Raw genomic sequence first — 25,903 nt, forward strand, 5'->3', positions numbered from 1 at the left:
TGGAAGGAAATTTCACCTCCTGTAAAGGAGGACTTACCTACTCATACTTCTGAGGGGAGAAGGAAACGTTTTTTTCTTTAGCTAAGGTAAATTGCCTTTTACAAATCCTATTTTCCTGCATGTGTTACAACACCAAAAGTCAGTAGGCAAAAAGGAGCCTGTATTACAAATGCCAGTAGTTACAAATTTCAATATCTGCAAAGCATTATGGGCTCCTTTTGCAAAGATGGAGGTGGGGAGGAGGAAGGGAAGGAGGCAGGGAGGAATTAGGGTTCCCCATCCCACGGTCTACTATGATTACTATTATTTTAAAAGTTGAAGAGACCTGCAGTCAATATCCCCTTAATCCCTAATCAACATAGACAAAATAGACTAAATTTCTATTTAGTTTTCTCTTCTAATACTCCCTAGGATAATAGTGTTGAAATGGCTCTAGGTCTTAAATGAACACAGTGTCTGAATATAAAAAGCACCATTAAATATTAAGCTCAGTAGTTACAATTTTGCTTATCCAGATAGCATGACAGATCTACTTCAGGGTATAAAAGAAGTGTCCAGGAATGATTTTGTCTTCGGCCTCACATTATGCAAATGAGATATTTGAGGTGAGCAAGGAGGGGAGGCAGGGAAGCATGCTCTGAACCATCAGGTAGGCACTGCCTGCTTCGAAAGTACGTGGACTCAGGGGCCAGTAGTTATTGACAACAGGCTCAGTCTGCGCACAACCAACCCTGCTTCCTTCTATGTGCATACCTTGCGAGCATTCTAGTAACCACAGTCTCATTGCTTCTGGACAGCTGAGGGAAATATGAATGCTATGTGCCATCACAGCTGTTTGAGAGGGAGGAATGAGAAAGCAAGAAACCTCCCTTTATTCACACACTGTTTTTATTCCTCAGAGTATAATGCATATTTAAGGCTATCCTCTTTCTCTGAAACCCTAAAGTGAAGGAAGGTGTTTTTGTGGCATAGTTAGCACTATGGGCCATCCACTGTCACTGCCTACTTTTACTTTGCATGGATTAGAGATACTCTGAGTTGGAGTGTTTGAAATGACAGTTAAAATGCTGGCAGCTGCTGAATAGGGATGTCTGATTTTCTCCTTGATGAATAGCCCAAATTGTGGAGACAGACCCAGGTTCTCAGCCTTCAGCAGGTTGGATAATGACTCTAAGAGAAGTCCTCTGAAGAGATATTACAGCCCAAGTAGATAAAGAAGAATCTCCATCTTCCAGGACTAGAGCTTTAAACAACCTTGCAGAATTACCAAAGCTCAGCCCAGAATCCACTTAGTTATTATTTACCATAATAATAACCTAATGTTTGACTCACTTGTAAAAAGAAAGACTCATCCCTGCAGAGTAAAACTTTACAACGCTTACTTCAACTAGTTTCAGGCCATAACATAGGTGGGTAGAGAAGCTTAAACCAAGTAAGTTCTTATACTCAGAAAATACTCAGTTTAAGCCAACTTTTCCATTGTGTTGCAATGCACTATATTAGTTTTCTATAAATATACTTTAAGTCCTCATTATTCTTGCCTAATTTTCACTCCCTTCCAAAACACTCCCCCTCTCCCTGCCCAAGCCTCCACAAAACAGAAGTAATTACCATTTGCCAATCTGGTTCTGCAACGTTTACTCCTAGGAACTCAAAGTAACTGGCAAATCCTTCGTTTAACCACAAGTCATCCCACCAGTCCATGGTCACAATATTTCCAAACCACTGTAATTATAAACAATAAAAGATGCAGTGTTAGCTAAATAGTAAATGTGCATTTCAGGACCTCACATCTCTGCATGGTACATCATTTGCTTACATTTTCTTCCTGTTGCCAGATGAATATTATTTTAATTCTGGGGTTTTAATAGGAATTCAGGCCTTGCCTTGTATTGAAACCTCACTTTTATTATAAAATTGCATAATGCTGGGGGATTGCTAATGATTCATGTGTCACTGAAAATATTTTTAGTTTCTTCCTCTTGATCTGATGATTTGCGTTTGTAAGGACATGTTTTCAGTCAGCCCCCACAGTGTATACTCGTCCCTGTTTGCTTGCCTAAAAGACATCTGCACATGCAAATTAGTTCCTTTAAGACATTTCAGACAAATTTTCACCGTCTGGCTCACAGTCTGGACCCAAGCAGCCAATTTCCTGAGCAAAATTCAAAGGCGGTACTGGTACTCTAAAGCTCTAAGAGGGAACTGTCTTAGTGTGACGCTTTGCAATCAAATTGTGAGCACACATAGATGATCTGGAGACAGGGTTCCTGACACAATATTTTCACAAATGAAGCATTGCTACTACACGCGCAAAGCTCTTTAAAAATGAAACATGTCCTGAAATGTACCTGATGAACGAGCTCATGGGCTATCACGGCTGCTACTCTCTGTTTGTTGGAAGAGGCAGACTCATTGGGATCGTAGAGCAGGTTTGTTTCTCTGTATGTGATCAGCCCCCAGTTCTCCATAGCACCTGTCCCAAAATCTGGAATAGCTATTTTATCTACAATGAAAGACAGAGAACATGATTACCACTGTATCCTTTAAGCCATTTAACTCGTCATCTTTCTGCTTCTTCACAGCCTGTTTCTCTTGCTTGCTGTTTGTGATTCAATTTTACTACTGTGGGCTGCAGTCTATAACATGTGTTTAAGAAGCAGGGGAGTGGCCTGCAGCAGCTGATAGCAACCAAGTTGCCTCTGCTAACATTAATAGAGCTACAATCGGTTGCACTAGCTGAGCATATGTTCTGAGAGATGATGCTGTGCTACCTCCTGGGAGTGTGCATATCATACATTACTTAATTTTGGCTCCAGAAATTAATAGTGTTGTCTGGGGATATGCTGTAGGCAATAAACCATCTGAAACTATCTGTAGCATAATGAGGCATGTCATTGTTCGTCATGCTGTTGTATTAAAAATATTTATTGACATGTTAACCAAAGTAAATCCCCCATGTAGTGAACAGCATCTGCTTCTATTCATGGCAGTCTGGGGGGTGGGGGGGGAAGGACGCTCCTTCATGGTCAGTAGTCAGTGACCATGAGAGAATTATGGACTCAATTGGACCAACACTTTCTTCTGGAAAGAATGACCATGGCCTTCCTATGTGGGTTGGTGAAAAACTACAGATGGATTTAAAACTAGATAGAAAAGACAACCCTCACATATACCTATAATAGAAGGAAGGAATTACTTATTTTATTTTAAACAACTTAATTATAGAATCAAGGCAGACAGTCTGGCAAGGGCTGCAGTGATGGTCTAAGTGAGGAACACAAAGACACAAAGAGAATGGCAGTACCAGAAGCCATAACTCAATGTGAAATGTAATTTTTAAATAAATCATTATGTAGAAACATATTTAGTTCATCAGGTTTGATCTAGCTGACTTCTAACACTGAGGGGACAGTATAGTAGGTCAAGATTTGTTATCCAAAAAATAGACATTCTGAGAAAAACAACATAAAGTCTACAGAGCATCTACCCTATGATACCACTGACCCAGAGGTTACAGGCCACCTTATAGTGCAGACAGGGCCCTATCCCTGTGCTATGACGTGGCAAAACCATCAGGCATTTTTGAAAAGAAAGCATGGATATGAAACATGGGCAAGATATAGTCCCAATATTTAATTGGGAGCAGTGGGCAAAAAGACAACATATCATACTAAATTACCTCTTTGGAAGTTTTAGGAGGGGGCGTTTCCAATGCATTTTCACAACACTGATTACATTCCCAACTTTACTGATTCAAACTATACAAATCAGATCCAGAGTCCAGATAGCCCAAGCTAAAGGATGCCCAAATGCCTTTTTTTTTTTTTTTTGCTTTCTTTGTAACCGCAGGCAAAATTTGGTACTGAACTCAATCTTGTTTAGCTCTGGATCTTCATATTCAGCCCAGCAGTTGAAACTACAAATTATACACTGGACCACATTCATCTTTCTAAGAAGTGGATACACAGCCACTTTGCACTAAGGTTCGTAATTGGTATGACGTATTCTCTGGCAGTTTACATCTTCACTGATCTCACTTCTGACTGTTATCTAGAAGATCCCTTGAAAATGATGCATGTTTTTCTCAAATTGCATCTGGCTCTATTTTAGCTCACAATATGCCTTTGCTCATGTCACCAATGCTTCCCCTTATTTTCCACAAGACACTCAAAAATAACTATGTCAGCTGTGAGAACTGAAGGAGCAGAGCATCACTACTGAGACCAACCCTCCCACCGTGACATTTAAGAACATCTTGAACTACGGGGCTATGGCTTTAAAACATCCTGACATAATGTCAGCAGTTAGCAACCAAACATTTTCATCCTCTGTTTTCCACCAAAGCATGGGAACTTGCAGGAGAAACATAACTGTGACTGAATTAACAGAATGAGAAATGTAAATATTAATAATCACCTAATTTTGGAAGAGAATAGCTCAAATTAAAGTAATTTTCAAAGAAGTCAAACACAATTTTTGTTACGTTTGCTGCATATTCTGCTGTGTGTATTTGCAGTGGCTGCGCATAAATTCTCAGCTGTAAAATAAAGTAGAGAGACAATTAGAGCAGTTCTTGGTTAGACAGGAGAAATCAGAAAGTGATGAGCATTGAAAAGTCATTTAGCATGCAAACACAAAACGCTGCAGATATTCTCCTCTAAGAGACTGGCCTGGATGCTAAATCCTGTTCCCTGACTCATTTACTCATTTGTTATTATGAAAAGTTTTTCAGAAGAGAGACCAAGTCAACAGATAATCTATGGATGCTTCCCACAATATGCCTTAATGGCAAAACTGGCAAGAACCATGTCCAAAAGCTCACACTGGCCATTGCCCAGTGCCAAAGCTTGGAGCAGAGCCTGACTTCACACCAGCCATTCCTTCCCCATGGCCTGTTTTTTTCAAGAAGGAAAGCTGGTCAAGCCTAACAGAAGGGAATCCACTTGGTCTGGGCAGTTCATTGTTTGGAACCAATCACATCCGAGCAATCTTCAGGAGCACATCTGTCCTGAAATCTGCCTGAAGCCCATGTCATCTTATTTTCTTCAATTTATTCCTACCTTTCCTACCTACTATTACTGTAATTTCCTCTTATCCTTGTATATATTTGAAGATCTCAGGCCCTTTAACTGAGGATCCTGCCTACCAGCTCTGTCGCTTAGGACATGCTGGTCTGTGCAGGTAGAGCGGCCGTTTGCCCAGGACTTCAGGCCATACAGCCACCCAGTCACAGCTACTGAGCCTGCTGTGCTGCTACCCCTCTGGAAATCCCAGAAAAAAAACAGCTTCCTCTTTTTCCAGCAGACATGTCCAGGAAAACTGGCATATTTTGTAGCCCTGTACACAATGGTGACCATATCTGTGCTCCTCTTGTATATCTGAGCATGCATTTTTTGATGAAGGCAAAAGATCGTGTATTGAGTGCTGACCTTTACAACCTTCAGGTGTGGTAACTGGGAATGGCTGCTAATATGTAGGACCTTTTGGCTCTTACTGTCTAGTGATAGCAAACCTCAAGGCCTAGAGGGCTAGGAGTACTTAATGGCGCTCACAACCATGAGGATGAAGCACAGAGTTTCAGAATGCCCTTTGGGCTGCTGTCACCACAATGGGAAGACAAAGTTTGTCTTCAGAGTTCATGGAGTCTTTGGGGGGATCTTTCTCTCAATTTATTTGGCAGTTCTCTGCCCCATAGCTGAACCATAATACAGCAAAGTTCACTGGCGGGAGTTAAGTGGTCCCCTGCATTGTCCCCCAAAATGTCCAATGCGGAGGGTAAGAGATCTTCATATGGAGTGAAGTTTCTGGCTTTGGGATAACCAATTCATTTCGTTTTGCAGGCTTTGTAACTCTTATGAATGGACAACATTCTTCTGTCTGCTTTGGTGTGGTTTATTTATTCCTCATTGCTGTCTTACAGCCAGGAATTTAGGGTCTAAACTGAGCAAAGGAGTTGGCCTACTCTGGGAGCCCTCTTGGAGCCTGACAATGCATTGGTTTCAGTACCATAAAATTATACTTCCTCCAGCAAGGGAGGGAGACAGGAAAATGGTCAGAAATAAAGCTGGAATGAAAAAAACAAAACCAAAAAAGCTTATGAAATTCAATCAGGAATCCATTCCAGCCAGGGGATTTCCCTCAGGGTCAGTTTACAATTATGGGCTGTAATTTCCACTTCAGTAATCTCTTTACCCAGTTTAGCATTCTTTGGTCCCCTAGCTGATCCATATTAATGGGCTTCAAAACCTTCAGTGTGCGCTAGAACTGACTTTGGGTTTCATTTGTATAATCTCCTTTGTGATTTTTCAAACCGTAGATTCAGTACCTGACAGGTAATCAGCTCAGCTGCACTGTTTACAACTAAAGGCACATTTTCTACCATTGATTCCATTAATATCTTTGTTAGGGAAGTGATTTTCAGAGCTGATGGCAAAGCTTTTAAATAATTTATCGTATCATGTGAGCTGTATGCTGTTGCTTATGAAAACAATATATAGATTACAGGGCTTTCTTCTGGATGCAAGATTTATTGCTAGTAATTTTTATAGCAAACTATGCAATGTTCCTTTCAATAATCAGTGAATCTAAATATCCCATTGCTGGGTGAGACTTAGAAGTTTTGTGAATGGAATTATTTGGTTAGGAGAAGGACTTTCTTAATATCTGATTAGAAATTCTAGTGGTAGCCTGATTTTACTGATGAAAAGCTAATTTTTAGTGATCAATTTTATGTGGCTCCAAAAATTAAAAACAATCTTATACCTGTACTTCATGTTAGTATAGCTATGTCCTTACTAAGACAAAGGGAGAGGTTATGGTTTTAACCAAGCCTCACTTACCAAGTTTTCTAGTGCAGGCAAGTCCTCAGAAATTAGTGTTAGTAAAATACGTAAAAAACAAAGCCTGAATTAAAGGTTTCTTCAGGCAAACTCTGTACTAACGTGAACACGCGCACACACACACACACACACACAAACATACACACACACACACTCTTTAATTACCCTATTTCAGCAAACATTCCTTTCTATTTAGAAACGCTACAACCACTCAAGAACTGTTTTGCTTGGAAAAAACAAATATTGGCCTCAGAGCCATATTCTGGATTGTGACATGTATGAGCAGAGAATCTCAATGAAGGAGAATTTTATGTCTATAAAATGAAGTACTTTGTTTGTGCTATCTGCATTTCATTGTTTTCTGCTGAGCTATGTTCTACAAAAAGCTGAACAAATTCTGATTCTTGAAATAACTGTATCTAGGGAATATCAGTCAGGGCCAAATAACTGAAGTCATTTCTCTGATAATGAATGGAGCAATCCAAATGAGCAGCATTTTGTTAACAAAGTCCTGTGAGGAAGTGGCCTAAAAATTTCTCCTGTTTAAAAAATTAAAATAGCTACTCAGCCCAACAACAGGAGTCTAAGAATATTGCATCGCTATCTCAAAACAGGCTTCATTTCCTTGGCTAAGCGTAGTTTAGCCTTGGTCATTTGTCAAGAAGTAATGTAACTGTTCAGCATGGTGCTAGCAAAGGCATAGTGGAGGGAGGCCTCTGCACAGCACTGTACTGTGAAGTCTTTGCTAAGCAACTGGGTCAGCACCTTGGAGCTTTATGAGAGGCAGGTTTTCACATTGGTGGTCAGCCTAATGTAGGGAGAGATTTCTCATGTTTTCTGAAGTAGGGAAACCGAGGAGTTTACTTGCTAAAGAAACAATGACCCATCTGGGAATGCACTATAGATGCCCAAACCATCACTCATTTCCTTCAGAAGAGGAATATCTTCCTTCAAGCAAGTGCTGCTAACTCAGCTGAACTGCAAGTACGTGTGAGAAAGGAAGCAGAAGTAGCAGGAGCAAGGCTCTGGGATGATTCTCTGCCTCAGATGAAAAAAAGACATAAACCAATAAATAATTAATAGGGTGCTGAGCTTTCTAGGCAAGGTTTACACTAAATGAGGACTTGGAGTTGAAGGGCAAATTATAGCTTGGGTTTCTGGTTCAGATGCAACGTGTTATCTTGTGATCTGCATATGCAAGTTCATGATCAGCTGCACCTTCAGAAGATTTTTGTTGAATCCAAGCCAGAACTTGATTGGATTGAATTGCTTGTATCTGTTTCATCAAAATTGAGGAGCTACTTTGATTTTATGCATTCAGATTCAAGTATACTCAGTTCATTAGGGCACCGCCTGGTCAGGTGGAGACTATAATTTTTGTATGTATTTATAAAGTACTTACAATGGCAATTGTCTTTAGCCACTATTGTAATATAAAGAATATTATAGACCATATGCAATTGTCATAGCACTGTAGTCCTATGTCTCCATTACTGTAACTAGAAAAGACTTCAAGTGCAGTATAGATTTGCATTATTTAAGCCAACAGAAAATTGTAAAATATTTGTACCATGGCCTTTAGATTTCTTGTACCCCTGGATTTGTATATCCCTTCAGGATCTGGGGTTGGAATCAAGGACCAAATTGGAGAAATTGTACTCCTTTTTAACCCATGTGCCTGTATGGGACGTATGGGCTGGGATCTCCGTAAGGTGGCATCACCTGTATCAGGGAGATGGGAAAGGGCTGTAAAATGGCATATAGACACAGTCAGAGGGACCACTGTGAATAACTGCTCTGATCTCCTGCATAAAATGGCTTGTAGGAAAGTGGGGGGAAATGAAAGGTTCCTCTGATTCATTTTTTTTAATGCAAGTCATAGTAAATCTATCATCTGAACTGTGTTGAGGCCACAACGAGACTTACAGGTTTTCCACTAGCAGAAGTTTTCTCTATCCACTGAAACTGGTGCACTGCAAAGCATACCAAATAAGTGCTCATGGGGACAGACCGCTCAAACGTTGTCCGAATCCAGCCATTGTCCAGCTGTAGAGTTTGCTGCAGAAATGGAGAAATAATTAATTTGACTTTCGGAATTGCAAACATGTGCAAAAGAGAGTACAACATTCTTATGAAGACTACAACTGCATAGGAATGATAAATCACTTCTCCAGGTTCACCTCTTCTGGCGTCCCACTGCTGATGGCATGAGAACAGACAAAATGTTCTTTCCTAAAGCTGCAATAGATGGAACAAGACTTGGTTTTCCTACACTAAATATGTTTTCCTGGTTCTAATTTTGCATCAAGGATTTGAAACCATTCATATGCATAGGTATTTTACCAACAATATTTTTCCAGCATATTTTAGTGTATTTTGTTCTTGAAAAAGTTGCATAAAATGACATCACTTTGGACAGATCAAAGATCCTATCTTAAATATGTGTATCATTCAGGAGCCAGGGCGTGCAGAGATATAATTTAGAGTAAAAACCAGACCAATGAATCTGTCCCAATCTCTTTCAGATAGAAACTAGCACTGCCAACTGGTGAGCTGTTTAGATGTCCATAAGGTTTAGTGATGATCATAGTTTTTCTTTTGTAAATCAATTACAAGCCATTCCTGATTTTCCTAAATGTATTTCCCAAATTTCCTTAACTCTCAGCTGAATTGTCTGACCAAGCGTGCAATCTACTGCATAGGAATCATCCTCTAGGTGTTTATTTCCACTGTTCATTATTTGTTATTGCCCATCTAATAATTTTTTTTTCCTCTGACTAGATGACTTATTTAAATAGGAGAAAAGCGAACAGCATATAGGAGACGCTAGCCTTCCCCTGGAGACACAATACTTCCATAAGATTTGTTTTTTATAAGTACAATATAAATAAAATATGGATAAGGGAAATTACAGGTAATGTGATTCCATGAGCAGAAAAGCCCTTTCACAGATATATTCACAATCTACTTTTCCATTATCTTACTCTATTTTGATAACTTTTTTCCTTCAAAATCAGAACTTCAGTGAAAATGTAAAAAAATTTCACTCCAGTGGAAATTGCAAATGAAATGGACAAGTTTCTGGTTTTGCTAACCTGATTCTGGCACATTGATTATAAACCTCCATACCACCAAAACTGCTACAGAATACATAATACACAAAGTACCTTTACAACCTCTATCTTGCAACCTCCATTTCCATCCATTGAAATGATTCCCAAAAGATCTTTCACTACTAAGAAGAAAGGAACCAACCTTGTGACCACATCAGATGAAAAAGGGTCCTGGTATCATCTGTTAATGTATATGTCAAATCCTAGTATGAACCCAGCATAATCTGCATTTGCCTCGCCTTGCCTGTACTTGGATATTAGCAAGTTATTTAACAAATGGTAGCTAGCCCTTTAAAAGCTTGTTATTGTGTGTCCATACTATGGGCGAAGTCCACAGGTAAAGATATAAAATGTCAGGAACATCTAGCCTCAGCCCCTCATCTTCCTTGCCAGTGCCTTCCCCCATCTGTCATCTGTGAGGAGAAACAGGCAAATATTCTCCTTTCATGTGTTCATCAAAGTGTCTGATTCTCTCTTAGATATCACAGAAATATTTTTAATAGCAATAGGTCAGAGCTTTAAATTTGCAGAGGGTCTGAGAGGCATCTGTATCAGATTGGTAACAGTTCCCTCAGCTGCATTGCTAATGGATAGTTACGGTTTGGGGGCTCTTTCAGTAAAACAATGCATGGTAAAACATACTTATATTTTCTTCTGGGTAGGGGAGTGTTGGGGAAGATGCAAAAGTCAATAGCTTGGAGGCTGGAACTCTTGTTTTTTAACTGGGCCCTTCCTTTCCCAGTTCAGGACACATTCATTAGAAGTTATACACTGGAGTACACATTCAGATAGACTGTTCATTAGAAACTGTCTTGGCTGAAAGCCATTCAGTCGTCTTCCAGAGTGCCTAGAGGTAGATAATTGATGCCATTGAATTTCATACAGAACTTGGAATTTGACCCACCAGGTCCAGAAATAGATTATTTAGGAAATTACTGTCATGGTGGACTGACAAGTGTCCACACCCATGAGCTGACAGATGGGATTTCAGACTCTGTATTATTAAAAACAATAATTTTAGGCTTTCTTGCTAGCAGGATCATTTGCCATTAGATTGTGATCAGCAGGCCCTTGCTTTGGAACATTATGCATTTTTAGTGGTTATTACTAGACTCCTCATCTGGGAAGCAGCTGTATCCCAGAGTACTTCTTCTCAGAGTCCGCCTGCTATGACTGAAGAACCTGCCATTACCTATGTATGGTCAGTAGGGGATACCCACCTAGAATAAATGAATACAGACACAGCTAGTTAAAGACAAGAGAGATGGTTAATGCCACACTGGATTTGGCTCTATATTGCTATGCTGTGTAGTCACTGACCAGCAGGAATCCTAACCAAATGGCCAGTCCTGTTTTATGGAATATTTATTAACCTTCAGCTTTACAGTGGCTGGGTGCCAGAGAGCCTATGAATACACAGGGGCCTTCCAATCTATGTTACCCTTCCAGTGCCTCACAGAATCATTCCATTTAGGCAGTACAGTTGGGAAATACATACCTGTACCGGCATGTTTGAAAGGGCTTGGTACTCTTGTTGGTGGATGATAGATACAGTGTAAGTTGCCTTTTTGTTGGGCTCGTCAAAGCAAGGAAATGATTTCCGTGCATCTGTTGGCTCATGATCAGTAGCTGCAATGCTCCTTAAACAAACAACACATTGGCTCATTATTCCACACCTTCATTATATAATTTTTTTACCTTATCTACAATTTCTAAACATAATTATTTAGTAGTTTTACAAACTATACAAATCAACTAACAAAACATTTTTCTCAATACCTGCCCATTCATAAAAGTAGGTGAGATTAGAAATGCGGAAGCTGACATTGTATAGGCATATGGAACACATGCCACCAACAGCATCTAGAATTTAGAGCAAAAAACTAAAGACAATTATTCATAAAGAGATTATTTTTAGGAGCCAGGTAGTAAAAAACAAATGACCCCTCATGGATGGTAAAAATTTTTGCTCACCTTGCTGATGAGCATTCCCATTGATTTTTATGCCCAAAATAAAGTACCGATGGTACCATCTGAAAGGAAATTAAGGTCGTAATCTAGTGATAGACTGTTGTTAATTGGGTAACTTCATGGGTTATTTTCCCACTGGAGCTCATCTTGGGACTGGGATCTTGAACATCTCCTGAGAAGACACTTTGGAATTTCATAATTGCCCTTAAAATCTCAACTTGCCTATGTAGCGCTCTCATGACTTTGGTATTTCTCTCTCTGCAGCTACCGTGTACACCTTTCTGCTGGCACTGTTACATTCCACTGATTCCTGTAAGGAAACTGTGCTGGAGGGAAGCATGTGAAGTCCAGGTAAGCACCCTAGCGCAGAATTGATGCTACACTATGCTTGCCATGCTTGTGTGTTTTGAAAGTCATCTCAGATGTGCCAAAACAACTACAGGAGCTCGACAACAGGGATAATGAAAAAGAAATTAAGATGAGTGCTGTGAAAGTTTGTATCATGTGCTTGCTTCTCATGGTGACATTGGGCTTCCCCATTAATGAACTATTCACTGGCAGAGCCTATTCTGCAGTGATTGATGGCAAAAGGGATCACAGATGCTTTTTCAATTAATCTGGAATGTTGGGCATTTTCTGACAGCCCTTCTACAGCTGCTCCAACTATATTAAGGTAGTTTTTCTTTCCAAAAAGTAATTAAAAGTGTACATCATAAATTACAGATCTGCAGCAATCCTACAAGCTCACTTGACAACCAATTTTTCAATGTTTCTGTTGCCCTTGGCTTTCCCCTATGCTGGTTAAATACTAAATTGGTCATTAGAAACTTGTAGCAGCAAGGTTCATCTGAAAGCCTGATGAACCTTGGGTTCTTACAGTTCATATTCATTTGTATAGTCATTCAAATGTTCATGGTCTTGGAGCATAAAGCATATTGAACATTCACCTTAAAATAACTTTAGGCTCAGTGGAGTTTCTTTTCTTGGTAAATTGTTTGATGTTACTCCCTACTTTTTGTAGGATTTGAAAGCTATTTCACAGTTAACTCCAATTCCCCAGGGCAGTGCTTCACAACTGTTGCTTAAAAACTTGGCTATATATTTTGACGCATTTATATCTTGCTCCTAAAGACTGATAACACTATGATATCTCTGTTAATTTGTAAGGTGATGACTCATCTATCCTCATACACTTGTGGAGGCAGAGAGACATCAGCAGTGCAAAACCTCACTGCTACTATTCCTATGGAGTAGATTATGAAAACTCCAGGCGATGGCATGCATAGAAGTGGCACTAGAAAAATGAAATATTGTAATTTATAACTGTATAGTATAGTTTTCAGTTAAGATTCTTTGCTGCTTGGTGGCTTCTGCCCTTCTAGTTGCCACTGATATTGTTGTAAGTATCCTAGCAGTAAGTGAAGATCTGTCTGAGACTGCATCCAGCTGTTGTTCCTAAAATAAAACAGTGCTACATTTAGGACTATGATTAATTTCCTTTTTTTTGCCAAAAATCACAGAGTTTTAGTGCAAAAAGCTTCCCTTCGAGCTAAGTAAAGCATTTTTCTTTTCATCTTTCCTTAAATTCAGATTCATTACTTTTTCTGAGAAAATTTTGCCTCATAAGAACGAAATTCAGGAGCGCTATTTTCTTACAATAAAAAGTATATTACCTTTTCCTAACCAATAAAATGCTAAACACAAGTCTCCTTGTCTGTTAAGAGACATGCCCAACTGAGTGTCGTTTATATCCTTCCTGCTCTCCTCTCATGGAGAACAGAGGTATTTCCTATAAAAGGGAACCCATGTCTTGTCTAAAACATTAGTAATGCAAAATCAAAAATTATCTACTTTGATGTGTTTGTATTATCAGTCATGTTAAGGGGAAAATAAAAGGAGGTTTTGGCACATTTCTTGACAAGAGTTGATGAGTTAAAAAAAATCCTTCACATCAGGAAAAGTTCCTTTCCCTAATACCTAAAAATAGAACAATTGTAATGTATTTATGCTCACTGTATCTTGTAAAGTAGGGAAGGACTGTTATTGTCTTTTTGTCAATGGAGAAATGAAATGCATAGAGAGAGAAGTAGCTTTACCGAAGGACTTCAATGCTTACAGCCAAATTCAGGCACTTGTAGGAAGATTTAGGCAGGTGCCCAGGCATCCTGACAGCTTCTGCTTGCCTGCTCCTTATTCATAATCACACATCAATTTTAATAGTTGTGTTCCCAAGATATCTCAAAGTCTGAGTATGTCCAAAAGCACTTTCACCTTGGTGGGGATTGTGCAATCTGTATGAGCAGCATTCCCAAATGAGACATTCTTCTCAAGTCTCCCAGGGATCCCCAGACTTGCAGGCATGTTCAGCACATGTCTACCTGTTTTCCATAAAATGTAGTGGGAGATTTGAATCTAAGCAACAGCAAATCCTGGATTTCTGCCCACTTTGTAAACAAAAGGCATTATAGCAATACTTTGGCAAACCTTTGCCCTCGCAGGTAGACACTGGGGATCAACTCAATCCTGGGATCTGGCTTTCTAGTACCATTAGTTCTCACAAAAGGTCCCACTGTTTCTAGCACTGCCCAGAAGGGATGGGGGAACAGATTAAGTATGAGTTTGCTCTCATTTCTACCTCAGCCCCCCTTCTCTCTAACATCCCTTGTTAATAGACTTGCTTGACTTTTGCTGTTACAGGATCCAATTTTTATTTACTTGCTACATGATCAAAATTGAACTATTTGAGTTGAAATTTTCCAAGGGTGGTATTTGCCCCAGGCAAATGTAAAATAATAATGAAATTCCAGTCAGCATTGTTTTTGAGGAGAAAGCCAGAGGGAAATGATGTGCTTCTAGTAAGTAACAAAACCCTTGCCTCCCCATACTTCCTTACCACCATCCTGTCTCCTACCCTCATACTGCATAGCAGCAACTTGCATTTGGCTGGTGGCTAGTTTCATTTCAGAGGTGTACTTATCACTATCAGGTACATCGCCTCTTCCACCCCCACAAACAACCTACCTAAATTTAACCAAATTAAAAGCATTTCAAAAATCACATCATTCACTCATTCTTATTAGCGCCTTTCTCAAGCCTAACAGAGAAACCCACATGCTGAAGTTCCTCTCTGCACAGAGTGTTTTCAGAGTGCTGGCTAGGATCATCCCTGCAATTGTAGTCCAAGCATCCAAACCAATAAGCAGGAACTCTCAAAGTGTGCTCGTATTTTATTCCTTCTTTAGCTTATGAAGCTCTTCCCTTCTTTTTCTGTCCTCGCATGCTTGATCCTTGTCTTCCTACACTGTCTGGACCTGAGGGATGGGCGCTCACCTTTCCTGCTCTGTGACTTAGGAGAACTGCGCTCTGCCCCTGGTGTTGTGACAGACTTGAGGCAATTCATCTAACATCTAGGTCTCTTTCTCCACCAATAAAACAGAAACAACACAACCTGGTTTATAAAGATGCTAAGTGGATACACTTTAAAACTGTTGTGGGGATGTCAGATGCTCAAAGTATAAGAACCAAAGCACCTTCTGAGTCAGAGCAATGCTGAAGTGGTAGATGGAGAAACGAGAGTGAAAGAGCTGGCTAGGGGCTGAGCTGTTCTCTATGTGGCTTCTTCCCAGATCAGATAACTATGTTTACATACGAGAAACCAACGCTTGCTTTTTCCTCTGCCTTTTGCATTTGCTGCTGCTTATGCTTGTCACTGCAGCTACTCCTGGCTTTGCCTGTCAGCAGGTGAACGGAGCTGATGCAACTCATTCCAGGAGAGTGAACTAGTGCCATGAAAACAGACCAGAGTGTTTGGCTCTATGTTCCTGCTACAGGGCCCTGGAAGAGGCCATCCAAGTTTATCTCCTAGATGTAAAGGCTGAAATAAATCCCTTCAGAAAGTGCAAACATTGGAAGAATATATGAGCCCTTGTCCTCTTCTATATGCTGAGAACTGCCTCTGACCACTGGGAAATGGCTTTTCCAAACTTCCTCCTTGAAGTAGTAGAAATCTGGGAAGTGGAATGGGTTAGCTGAGCCTGGAGGGGCTTTGTAATCTTTCAGTAGCTATTGATACTTTAAAAAGGAAGAGCTGGAGCATAAGTACTCCAAATCAAAGTATTTTTGGACCTCCAGTTTTGGACCCCCCTACCCATAATGTAAACCAGCTGTAGAAAGGACAGGGAAGTTCTGGCTTGGACATTCCTCAGGCTTACAACATCAAGGAGGCATGATGTCAGGAAAGATGTGATCACAAGAGCATTTCACAGCAAAACTGTTACCTTGGGGAGTGACAGGAGAAAGTGGTGAGAGCTATATGCTATTTATTGGACTACAGAGATAAAATACAGGCCTCAATCCCTACACCTGAGGGAGCCATTCACAAAGCTTAATGGTAACCTGGGACCAGTAGGATCTGAAAAAGTTTTTCAGAACAGAAAAGAAAAGCAACAGCCCTTTGGTTCTTGTTATCTTGCCAGCAGCCAAAGGGTTTTAAATACAGCATCTTCCTTAGGGGAATGAGAAAGTTAAAGAACAGCCCAGAAATGTCAGCAAGTGGTGAGAGACAAGGCTGAGAAGCTGAAAAAGGAATAGAGCAGGTCTGCGAGTAGAAATAGACAGAGAAGAAAGTTTAAATAAAAGAAAATCTGCTTTACTTGGTCTTTCCGTTTTCCATGTAGGTGGTCCTATAAAACCCAACCAGGGAGCCGTTCAGCCAGCCTTGAAATTTCAGGGTGAGCACGTAGGGCTCGCTTTCGCCAGCAGGAGAGAGTTCTGCTTCTGCCTTCATCACTATGTACTCTTGAGGTGTATATTCAAAACAGTCATTCAGTGCAATCTGCTGTCCTGAGGATTTCTTGAGCGTGGGCACTTCTGTAATCTTGGTCTCTCGCAGGTGGAGCCACAGATAGCTGGTAGATTTTTCCAAAGCAATGGAAATACTGACTGTCCCTGTGTAAGTGTCCAACTCCATTTCAGGCTTCACTTCCAAGTCATAGTGGACAGGCTTGATGTAAGTGGGTAGCCTGAAATGTCTCCATTCCCCAGTATCATCATTTTTAGGAGGACAAGCACCCAGATCCACTGATGGAGGGACTGTTGGCTGCTCTCTATCTTCTGAAGATTGCTGAGATTTAGGTCTGCTCAATCCCACGCCAAGCCCCACAGCTAGACCTACAACGACCACAACACCACAGATAATAGCCACATGCTTTGTCTTCATGCAGTACTTCTTGGACTTCTTTTCCTCAAAATCCATGCCCTCCATCTCTGCTCCCAGGTCTGTTTTCGGAGCAAAACATTAACCATAAAAAGCTTATAAGTCACTTCAGCCCTTGCTTGTTTCTGTAAAATCAGCAGACTTGGTTTGTATTTTAATTGTGTAGTTATAGCTGTTCTCTGCCTGTCTCCCCCACCTCCCTTTCCACAAGACACTCAATTAATTAAAGATAACATGCGTTTGGAGGAAACATGAATGATCAAAAGGAGTGCAGCTGTGCAGGGAGACGGAGAGAACTGACACAGAAGAACATTGTTCCTGCTCTGCTCCCCTTATAAGCAGCGCAACCCCACCCCCAGCCCCTCCTGCTCTGGCCCAAGTTAAATATAAAACAGCGCTATGTTAATCAGCAGTTAGGAGATGATCAGATGCCAAAGCTCTGTCAGCAGCTTTCAGAAGGAGTTTACAGATAGAGGTGTAACTGTTCTAAAACCTCAACCTTTGCCACTACCTCTTCCTTTTTTCCCTGCTGCATCTTTGGGTTTCTGAGGTTTGGTTTTTTTCCTTTTTTTCATACTAGCAAAGAGTTTTTTTGAACTTCCACCCTATAGTTTGTGAAATGACACCTCCAAATTCTCAAAAATCCAGCAGAATTATACACATCTTTCAAGGCCTTCTCAACCGTTTGCCCTCTTTTCTAGGCTCGTATGCCTTTGCTGTAAAATTCCAGGCAGTTGCAGACAGAAGAATGCACAGTGGAACAATAAATGTTGATCACTCACTTCAAACTTTAAAACATGTCTAACCCCATTCTCCCCGCCACCCAGGGCAGAGTGGCACAAATTTCCAGGAGACTGCTCATAACTGTTCATGCAAGCAGGTAGCTTAGGATATTGTTACCTCATTGGTCAATGCAATTATAGTGCTGTCTGTGAACCTGGTGCTGTTTGGGGCACTTCTAAATATGCAATTGTATGATTTATGTACCAAAGATCTAACTCAGCATTTACTCCATGTCATCAAGATGTGGCATTTAAGTGAAACAAATTGATTGGATAGTGCCTTATTCTGCTTGGGGGAACTATTTTTGTAAGAAAGGCCTAAGCCCACAAGCAAGGTGTTGCTAATGCAGTATAAAACTGAATGCAGCAATATAGCTGACCTTGTTTGATACTGAATTGAAGGAAAACAGAGAGTAGAGTAGAAACTGCAGCACCCAGCTCTCATAACTCTTTTTCTTCACTCATAAAGCATATTATTTCAGTACATTCTGAATGAGGTGCATCAATTTGGCTTCATGCCTCCAGTTTAAGTTTATCAGGAGACAGATTAACATCACTTACAATTCTCTGACTACTTAGCTTTTTTTTTTCTTTAAGCGGGAGAGAGAGAGAGTTGGATAAAGTTTCACCTGGATGGCTAAACGTAGGCCCTAAAATCAATGAACACATGCTCTGAGAGAGACACACTGGGTCAGGCAAAGGGCTTTTGCAGGATAGACTTCATCCCATCTGTTTAGAAATGGATCTGCTCACAAGCTTTACAAGTCTCCATTTGAAATATCACCAGCCACCACTGACAGCTTTAGCCACCCAATCCACATCAGCACTCCTACAGCAGACTAGTATTCATATAGCATCTTGTTTTAAAGACAAATTTTTCCAAAAGGAACTGAGAAGATAAAAGGTCTGTTTTTTTGGACAACATCAAGTTAACTCTTACTCAGATATTTTCGAAAGAAAAAAACAATACAGAAGTCAAGGAGAAGGCTAAAAATCTGTTTCACATTATGTCTGTCTTTATTGTTTTCCACTTCTCTGCCGTCAACAAAACTAGATATGACATGGGAAACGAGTGCCCTTTAGTGGGTTGTGTAAGAACTTAACTTCTAGCAACAGAGCCAGAATGGAAGATCATGCTCTTAACATTTTAAAGCATTTCAGCTTTCCTTTTGTTCTGATCAAAGAGGACAAGGAAAAGAGCAAGAACAGATTTTAAACAAGACATCTTAAGCCAAAGCAGGCCATAAATGAGGAGAGAGTAAATGTGTCTTGATTTCAAGCATGCTTTTTACATCATTGTGATTTTCTTTCTCTTTAGCCAACAGGTTTTCTGTTATATTTTTAATCTGAAGATAAAAAAATGCTTTTTGATTTTATAGGCTGCAGAGCAGGTTGTTTACTGTAATTACGAAGAGATTTGCAGATTTCTTCATTGGTAACAATTACCTCCTACAGGGAAGAGCTAGAAAGCATATTTGGATTAGCTGGTTCCAAACAACAGCAAAAAATATGTTTCTTATCCTAAGCCTTACAAACAGCAGTAGCAGTCAAAGCGATTACAGGCTAATGAGGAGTGACAAAAGTATTAGCTCAAGAAGTAGCAGAGATTATCAGTTTCTTCTGTCAGTCAAGAGCAGCAGCATGGTTATATGCAAGTTCTAGCATTGGTCTTCTCCTTATAAAAACTGAGTTCAAGTCTAGTTACACCCAAAACCGGGTATATTTCTGATAGCGACAATTAAGAGCAGGCTTATCCCTCCCATATCAGGAGCATGCTTTGTCCCTAGCCAGCACCACTGGGGGAGTGAGAGAGTGGGAGCAGCAAGCAGCAGGACTAAACTATCTGGCTGCCAAGATAACTCAGGAGCAAAGACCTAAAATACATGCCTAAGGACAGGAAAGGGCCATAATTAGCAGTTTCTCAAGACAAGAGCAATAAATGAGGGCAGAGCTCGTGAGGGTGGTGCCAGCACTTTCCCCGCTTGGCTCTCCACAGGTAGACAGGGAAAGCACAGAACATCTTCCTCAAGGAGAGGTTGCGCAGACCAGCACTGTAGCCCTCGTCAAACGCGCAGACTATGTATATTTGTAAAGATACAGCTGTCTCCCCCTGGCCTAGGATGAATCCTCATATGGAAAAGGGAAGAAAGCCCATCCCAAGTATAAGCCCCCAAGTATAAGCCACGACCATGACTGCTTTAAAGTGGGCAAGTACTGACCTATTTAAATACACTTTAAATTAGTTTAGTTTAGTTTAGTTTAGTTTCTAGAAAACTGGAAGGAGATTAAAACCATCTTGTCAGTCACCTGTATGATGCTGATATCTGCTGTCATTTGTTTGATGCTGATTTTTAGTTGAAGTCTTTTCACTTTCAGTTAGGATTTAGTCCTTAGTCATAACCAGAATTACCACATTAGCTTAATGCTATCCCTTTAGCCACCTAAAATGGGGTGGTATAAAGTCACCCTGCTCAGTCATGACATTATTGGTGAGGACATGTATGTGACTACGAACAACATCGAAAAATCTTCTCAGACAACTACCAGGTAAATGCATCCTGATTTTCACAACCATACTAGAATTGTCAGCCATTAATTTCCCGTGTCATTTCCAATTTCTAAGTTTGAAAAATGGAATAAAATTTCAGCAAGTCACAGCCAGGAGCTAAATTACAGCACTAGCACAGTCCTGCTGTAGGCATTCAGGGAGAAATGATGTATTCCTGGGAGATCCTTAACTGAAGTTGACAATGAGCAAAGAGCTGCTCTGGAAAGCCTCAAAGACATGGAAATAAACAAAGTATATGTAAAAACCTTCAAAGTCAAGCTCCACAGCAAATCACAACAGATGAAACTCCCATGAGCCAAGTCCATCCTTGGAATAACATGAAGTACATATTGGGCTTGTGTCAAGGATGTTTTTGGCTCCCTGCTTCCAGGGACGTTCGTGGAGGGAAGATCTTCGTCGGAAGACCCCTGATTTCCTGTCTTTTCTCTGAGCTGCCCTATGAGATTTAGGGATACCACGATAAAAGCTCCCTCTCCCCTCACCTCCACCAGGAATTATTTGGCCCTCATTATACTAAACTAACACTCCTTGTTAGAGCTGTGGTTGCAAAAAGGAGGGCATGAAGTAATCTACTGTAGTGACTGTTTTCTGGCAGAGCTGCATTTGTAGACTTCTCCCTTGTGAACTCTGCGGAAGAAAAACTGTAGGACGATAACTCAAGAAATGTGAAACTGATTGTGGTGTTCCACCAGGTCACAAATGAATTATAGCATAAATAATTCCCTTGCCCAATATATCCTACGTCTACGAGTGACCTTGTCTCCATCTTAGGCTATGAACACTCAAGCAATCATTAATCCCCTAGAAAGTTTACAAGCCTTACCAATTCCTGGCTTACAGTGGGCCTTGCTTCACTCTTTTCTGTGACAGTAATCTATAACTATAAAACAGACCCTCTCGAATTTGCACTGCTTGGAAATGCAAACATTTTGACCTAATATAAGAGACAGACAGTCAGGGTTTCTTCACTCATAACAGTTTCCCCGGTAAAATCTTTGTAAGTTGGCCTCAGCTATGGCTTGTAGCCTGACAAGCTCTGTATGTAACACACTGGTTGAAGGACAGTGCAATCCCTGCCTCTTTCAGCCTCACCTTGTTGGAGTTCTGCTGTGTGCTCCCAGCAGTTCAGTTCTGGACTTTTTCTTCTGTACATCACTAGGGTCGAGGTTTAAGGGAGTTCTCTCCACGCCTTTTCACAAGGAAGTCCAGCGAGTTTCTTTAGCAAAAACAATTTCCTGTCTTTTTTCTGTTTTAAGTTTCTGGTTGTAGATTCTGTGCCCCCAAAATGTGAATGTCATCTCTTAGACTATCTGTGTAAACTAAGTCAAACTGTATTCATTTTACTTCAGTATATTGTATCATATCACTTTCCACTGCCTCACTACCAAGATAACCTTGCTAAGGTTCCTTCATGCAAATCATTGAAACCAGAAGCATAGTCTGGATCCTGGTGAATACAATTGCTTCTGTCCAAGTCTAGCATGTTTTATTATTGTTACATATTAATGCCTTGTTTCTTGTCAACATTGGTCACTAAAATAGTTGCAGTTTATGACTCTGCACTTCAAAGGCCAGCTTCCAATATGGAATTTCCCTTTTGTCTTTAAAAGTATGCCTGAAGGGAGTTCTACTGTATCAATAAAATACAATTTAATTTATATAAGCATTTTTTCAAATGTACTCAACATAGCATCTTCTTGCCATTTAATACATCTTGTTTAACAACTTTCCAAGCAAAAGTCTGAGAAAAGCAACAAGCTTCTGCAGTGTAGCCTGCAGGATACGGTGTTTGGACTCCAGCAGGGCCCATAGGAAAGCCAAATATTGCAGTATAGAAATTTTCAGTGGAAAATTCCCAGGTGAACTTCTGGAGGCATTTTGTCTCCTTAGAAACAAAAGAGTTGCCTTCCACTCTCCTCACATTGCTTTGTGTGTGAGGGTGACGTTTCAGAAGACTTTCTGCACTTGCAATCCAGGGCCCTACTTTTAATCTATAGGATATGAGTTGCAGTTCCCTGAGATGCCACCTCTACCCTTTAGCACTGCTATGTCATTCAGTACACAGTTGTAACGATTCATTTCTATGTCTAAATAATAGGGCATGGGAAGAAAAGCATTCTTAATGGAGGAGAGGTGTGAAGTTCCCTTCCTACCTTGACTGACCACAGCCTGAAACTATTGACCTTCAGGGCAGGCTCATTCGTATAGCTTTCTCTTTTAGAAGCGAAGGGGGATTTGGAGGCTAAGTAAATGAAAACAAAGCATTAGTCAGCCCAGTAATGATGACTGCTCAGTATGCAGTGATAGTACTAAACCCAAGTAAGATGCTGCCTTCATTGAGCAGGTAATGGAAATAAATGTGGAAAACAGTATTAGCAGTTGATGGAATGTTTTAAGTTACAGTAAATTGTGGGTTTCTCATCTTATTGAAAAAGGCACAGTGGAAATGAAAGAGGGCATCAGACTAACTGGCAAGATAGAGTGGAAGGATCGATCCATCTTTTTAATCACCGGAAGAGATTAAAACCCTAAATCTTGTTCTCCTACAGCTGTGTGCACACTGGGAACAGCTCCGTAACAGTCAATAGTAATGTGCTTTTGAATCTGAAAAAAGAAAAAGAAGATATAACAGTGTAAAAAGAGTGGATAGCTTAGGTTAAGATAATTTACCTATCCTATAATAAAATAGCCAGGAGATACATATAGCTTTCAAAGGCAGTAAATTTGAAATAGACTAGAAAAAAACCATTCATGTTAATCTCACACATCTCCTCTGTGATATTCCTAGTGAGGGGCCATAGACATCTGTTTATGAAGCATCTAATGCAAGCCACTGTGGGAAACAGAGTAGTGCACTGAGAAGACCTCTGATTTGTTCTGCCATATAAATTCTTGTAGTCCTTTGCTGCTGAAGTGCATCAGAAATCATGCTGAGTCACAGAGAAATGATTGCTTGCATGACTTCTGGCACAAGAAAAATCCCATAAATAAAACCAAGCTCATAGAAGAAGAGACATTTATTAAACTTTTTTCATTCAGTTGGAGATGAAATCTCAGAGGAATTCTCTGTCAACATATATTTAGGTTATTTCCCAGTCTGTTACCTCCTGCATTTGCCCTTTGCTTCGTTTTCCTGAGCAGAGCAATGTAGCTGCTGGAACAGAAAACAATTGCAGCAGTATGAACTGTCTCAGTTGGCTATTATATAGGAAATCTTTCCCCTCCCCACTCCCCTTATAAACAAGATTGCAGATACTTTAAGGTGTCTGAAAATGAATTGAGAGATTGGGGGATGAATGCAAGATAGAGTCAACAGTCATGGCTCTATCTGGCTCCCTTCCCAGCCCTTCCCCCACCCCCAATTCAAGCTATTTTCCTGCAAAATGTAAATAGAACAACTGGGACTTCGGGACTTCAACCACTCCATCCATTTTGCAATGCATGGAGCAGTCTGCCTCTCAAGAAGTAGCTTTATTTCCATCAGTCCTTACCTCTTCATTTCTAACTGTTGGAAACAGTAATGCTAAATAAACTGGGAATAAATAAGACCACCTAACACTAGTCCTGCAAAAAGGGTGTGGGGGTAGGAGGACTGTGATAGTAGAATAAATATTTTGCTAATGAAGTCAGATTGGCAGCAATGATGATAAAATTGATTAGTTATTGCCTTTTGAAACTAGGAAATTGGATAAAGATTATTAGTCTCCTATATCGATATAAACCCAAACTACAAGTCCAGACTTTTGTTGGAGGGAGGAATAGACAAAAGAATGGTAAGGTAAAGATATATCTCTAGCCTGAGCAGTAAAAATATCTCTGCTTGGTAACAGAACTTGCCAGAGTTCTTCTAGTCCAGTTTGGATAACCAGATCCAGTACACTGCTTTTTAATCCTACTAATATCCTAACTCAGGAACCTGAACAACATCCTACGTGGCTCTAATGCATCTTCCCAAAGCGCGGAAATATTCTACGTTTTAAGTTATGAACTAGGAAGTATAGTTTTTCCTGCCGGCGGTATGTTTCTAATTTCTCACCTTTTCCATCCATGACATTGCATGCAGAACTATCTATAATCTGTCATCAAGAGCAAGTCACCAACTATCGGTGTTATTTGTATAAATGGGATCCCCCCAGATACCGTTTATGCAGTGAGATGGGTAGCTCACTAACAGCAATGGATGTTTGCTATCTGGGCATTAGAAAAATGAAGCTGCTTGTTAAGTTACTTAGTCACTAGCTTTCTTGGAGCTGCCGGTATTTTATCAGTGAGAAGATTACAGATCAAGGTATAAAGGTGAAACCATTAGGGCAAAAGGTTGCCACAGAAGCAGAGAAGGGAAATCTGAAAAGAAGACCAGCTCAGAGGGGGCTGAAGACATTATGACAAAGTAGGAATTTCAAAGTAACAGGTTTGTATAGGCATACATATGCATGGCCATACTATAATCTGTTATTTTGATCCTGAAAAATTTTGTGATTCTACCCAACTCTGAAATTACTGTCTTCCAAAGACTGGAAAGAGGCAGTTGTAGGTGTTAATCTTTTAGCCCAAGGCTATGATACCAATCTGTTTCAGAGCTACGATTAAAACTAGTTGACTGATTCCCAGACAAGTTCCTAAATCACTCAGCATGCACACCTTCACCTAGAGGTATATATGTATTGGCTGATGAGGTATATACACAGGAGTACTGGTTAGCAATTTGCTTTAAAAGGGATGTCAAAGTACGGGAGAAGGGATTTGACCAAGTGATATATATTTTTATTTTGGTATTACTTGGGAGTTGTATTCTTCAGACCAACAACCTGCCAAATGTACTCACACAGAAAAAATACTCTAAATAACAGTTTGTTCTGTTTTAGCAAACCCAAGCTGACCTGAGAGTGCAATTTTGTTCTGTTGGCCAGCAGTAAGTCCTCTCATCTGAATTAATCTTTTTTATGAACAGTAGCAATCAAGACAGTAGGGGTTTCTACACAAACATGAGGACATCTTTATCTTTTAGGCATAGAACATTATTTTGAGCTTGCGTGCAGCAGTGCAGGTTGCCAAGAGTGTAAAGGAACAGACAAGCAAAATATAGCACTCAGTAAAGATTACACTGAAGAAAAGGTATCACAAGCAAAAGCAGAAACCAAGAATTCCAGCTCTTCCAGACAATTAGAGCAATATTCTCTCCCCCCACCCCCTCTTTTTTAAAACCAGCTGAGGAGTTATTTGGGGAAATAATCAAATAGTGTCTTGTTTGGTCTGGACCAGTTCAAGGTTTCAATTCCGTGTCTAAGACTTTCGCCACTGTTATCTGCTCCCAAATGAGATTGTATTTGATGCACCAATTCACTTTTAAATTTGTAGGATTGCTGCCTCTGCCTCCTTTGGAAAGATCTATGCACTGGAGTTTCATAGAA

At 40.2% G+C, this 25,903-nt stretch overlaps 1 protein-coding gene across 1 annotated transcript in view; it reads right to left on the bottom strand.

Moving 5' to 3' along the window:
- The window catches only part of ENPEP (glutamyl aminopeptidase), a 38,983-nt gene extending 21,485 nt beyond the window's left edge, over nt 1–17,498 (bottom strand). Inside the window, exons 1-6 of the mRNA XM_068941866.1 lie at nt 16,579–17,498; nt 11,454–11,595; nt 8,769–8,900; nt 4,420–4,540; nt 2,352–2,506; nt 1,612–1,725 (exon numbers count right to left, since the gene is read on the bottom strand). Of these exons, the coding sequence (XP_068797967.1) occupies nt 1,612–1,725; nt 2,352–2,506; nt 4,420–4,540; nt 8,769–8,900; nt 11,454–11,595; nt 16,579–17,189 (1,275 nt within the window). The 5' untranslated portion in view covers nt 17,190–17,498. The remainder of the gene's footprint in view (nt 1–1,611; nt 1,726–2,351; nt 2,507–4,419; nt 4,541–8,768; nt 8,901–11,453; nt 11,596–16,578) is intronic.
- Nucleotides 17,499–25,903: the final 8,405 nt, after the last annotated feature.

The sequence above is a fragment of the Struthio camelus genome, chromosome 4 (genome assembly GCF_040807025.1).
Source record: "Struthio camelus isolate bStrCam1 chromosome 4, bStrCam1.hap1, whole genome shotgun sequence".
Lineage (NCBI taxonomy): Eukaryota > Metazoa > Chordata > Aves > Struthioniformes > Struthionidae > Struthio > Struthio camelus.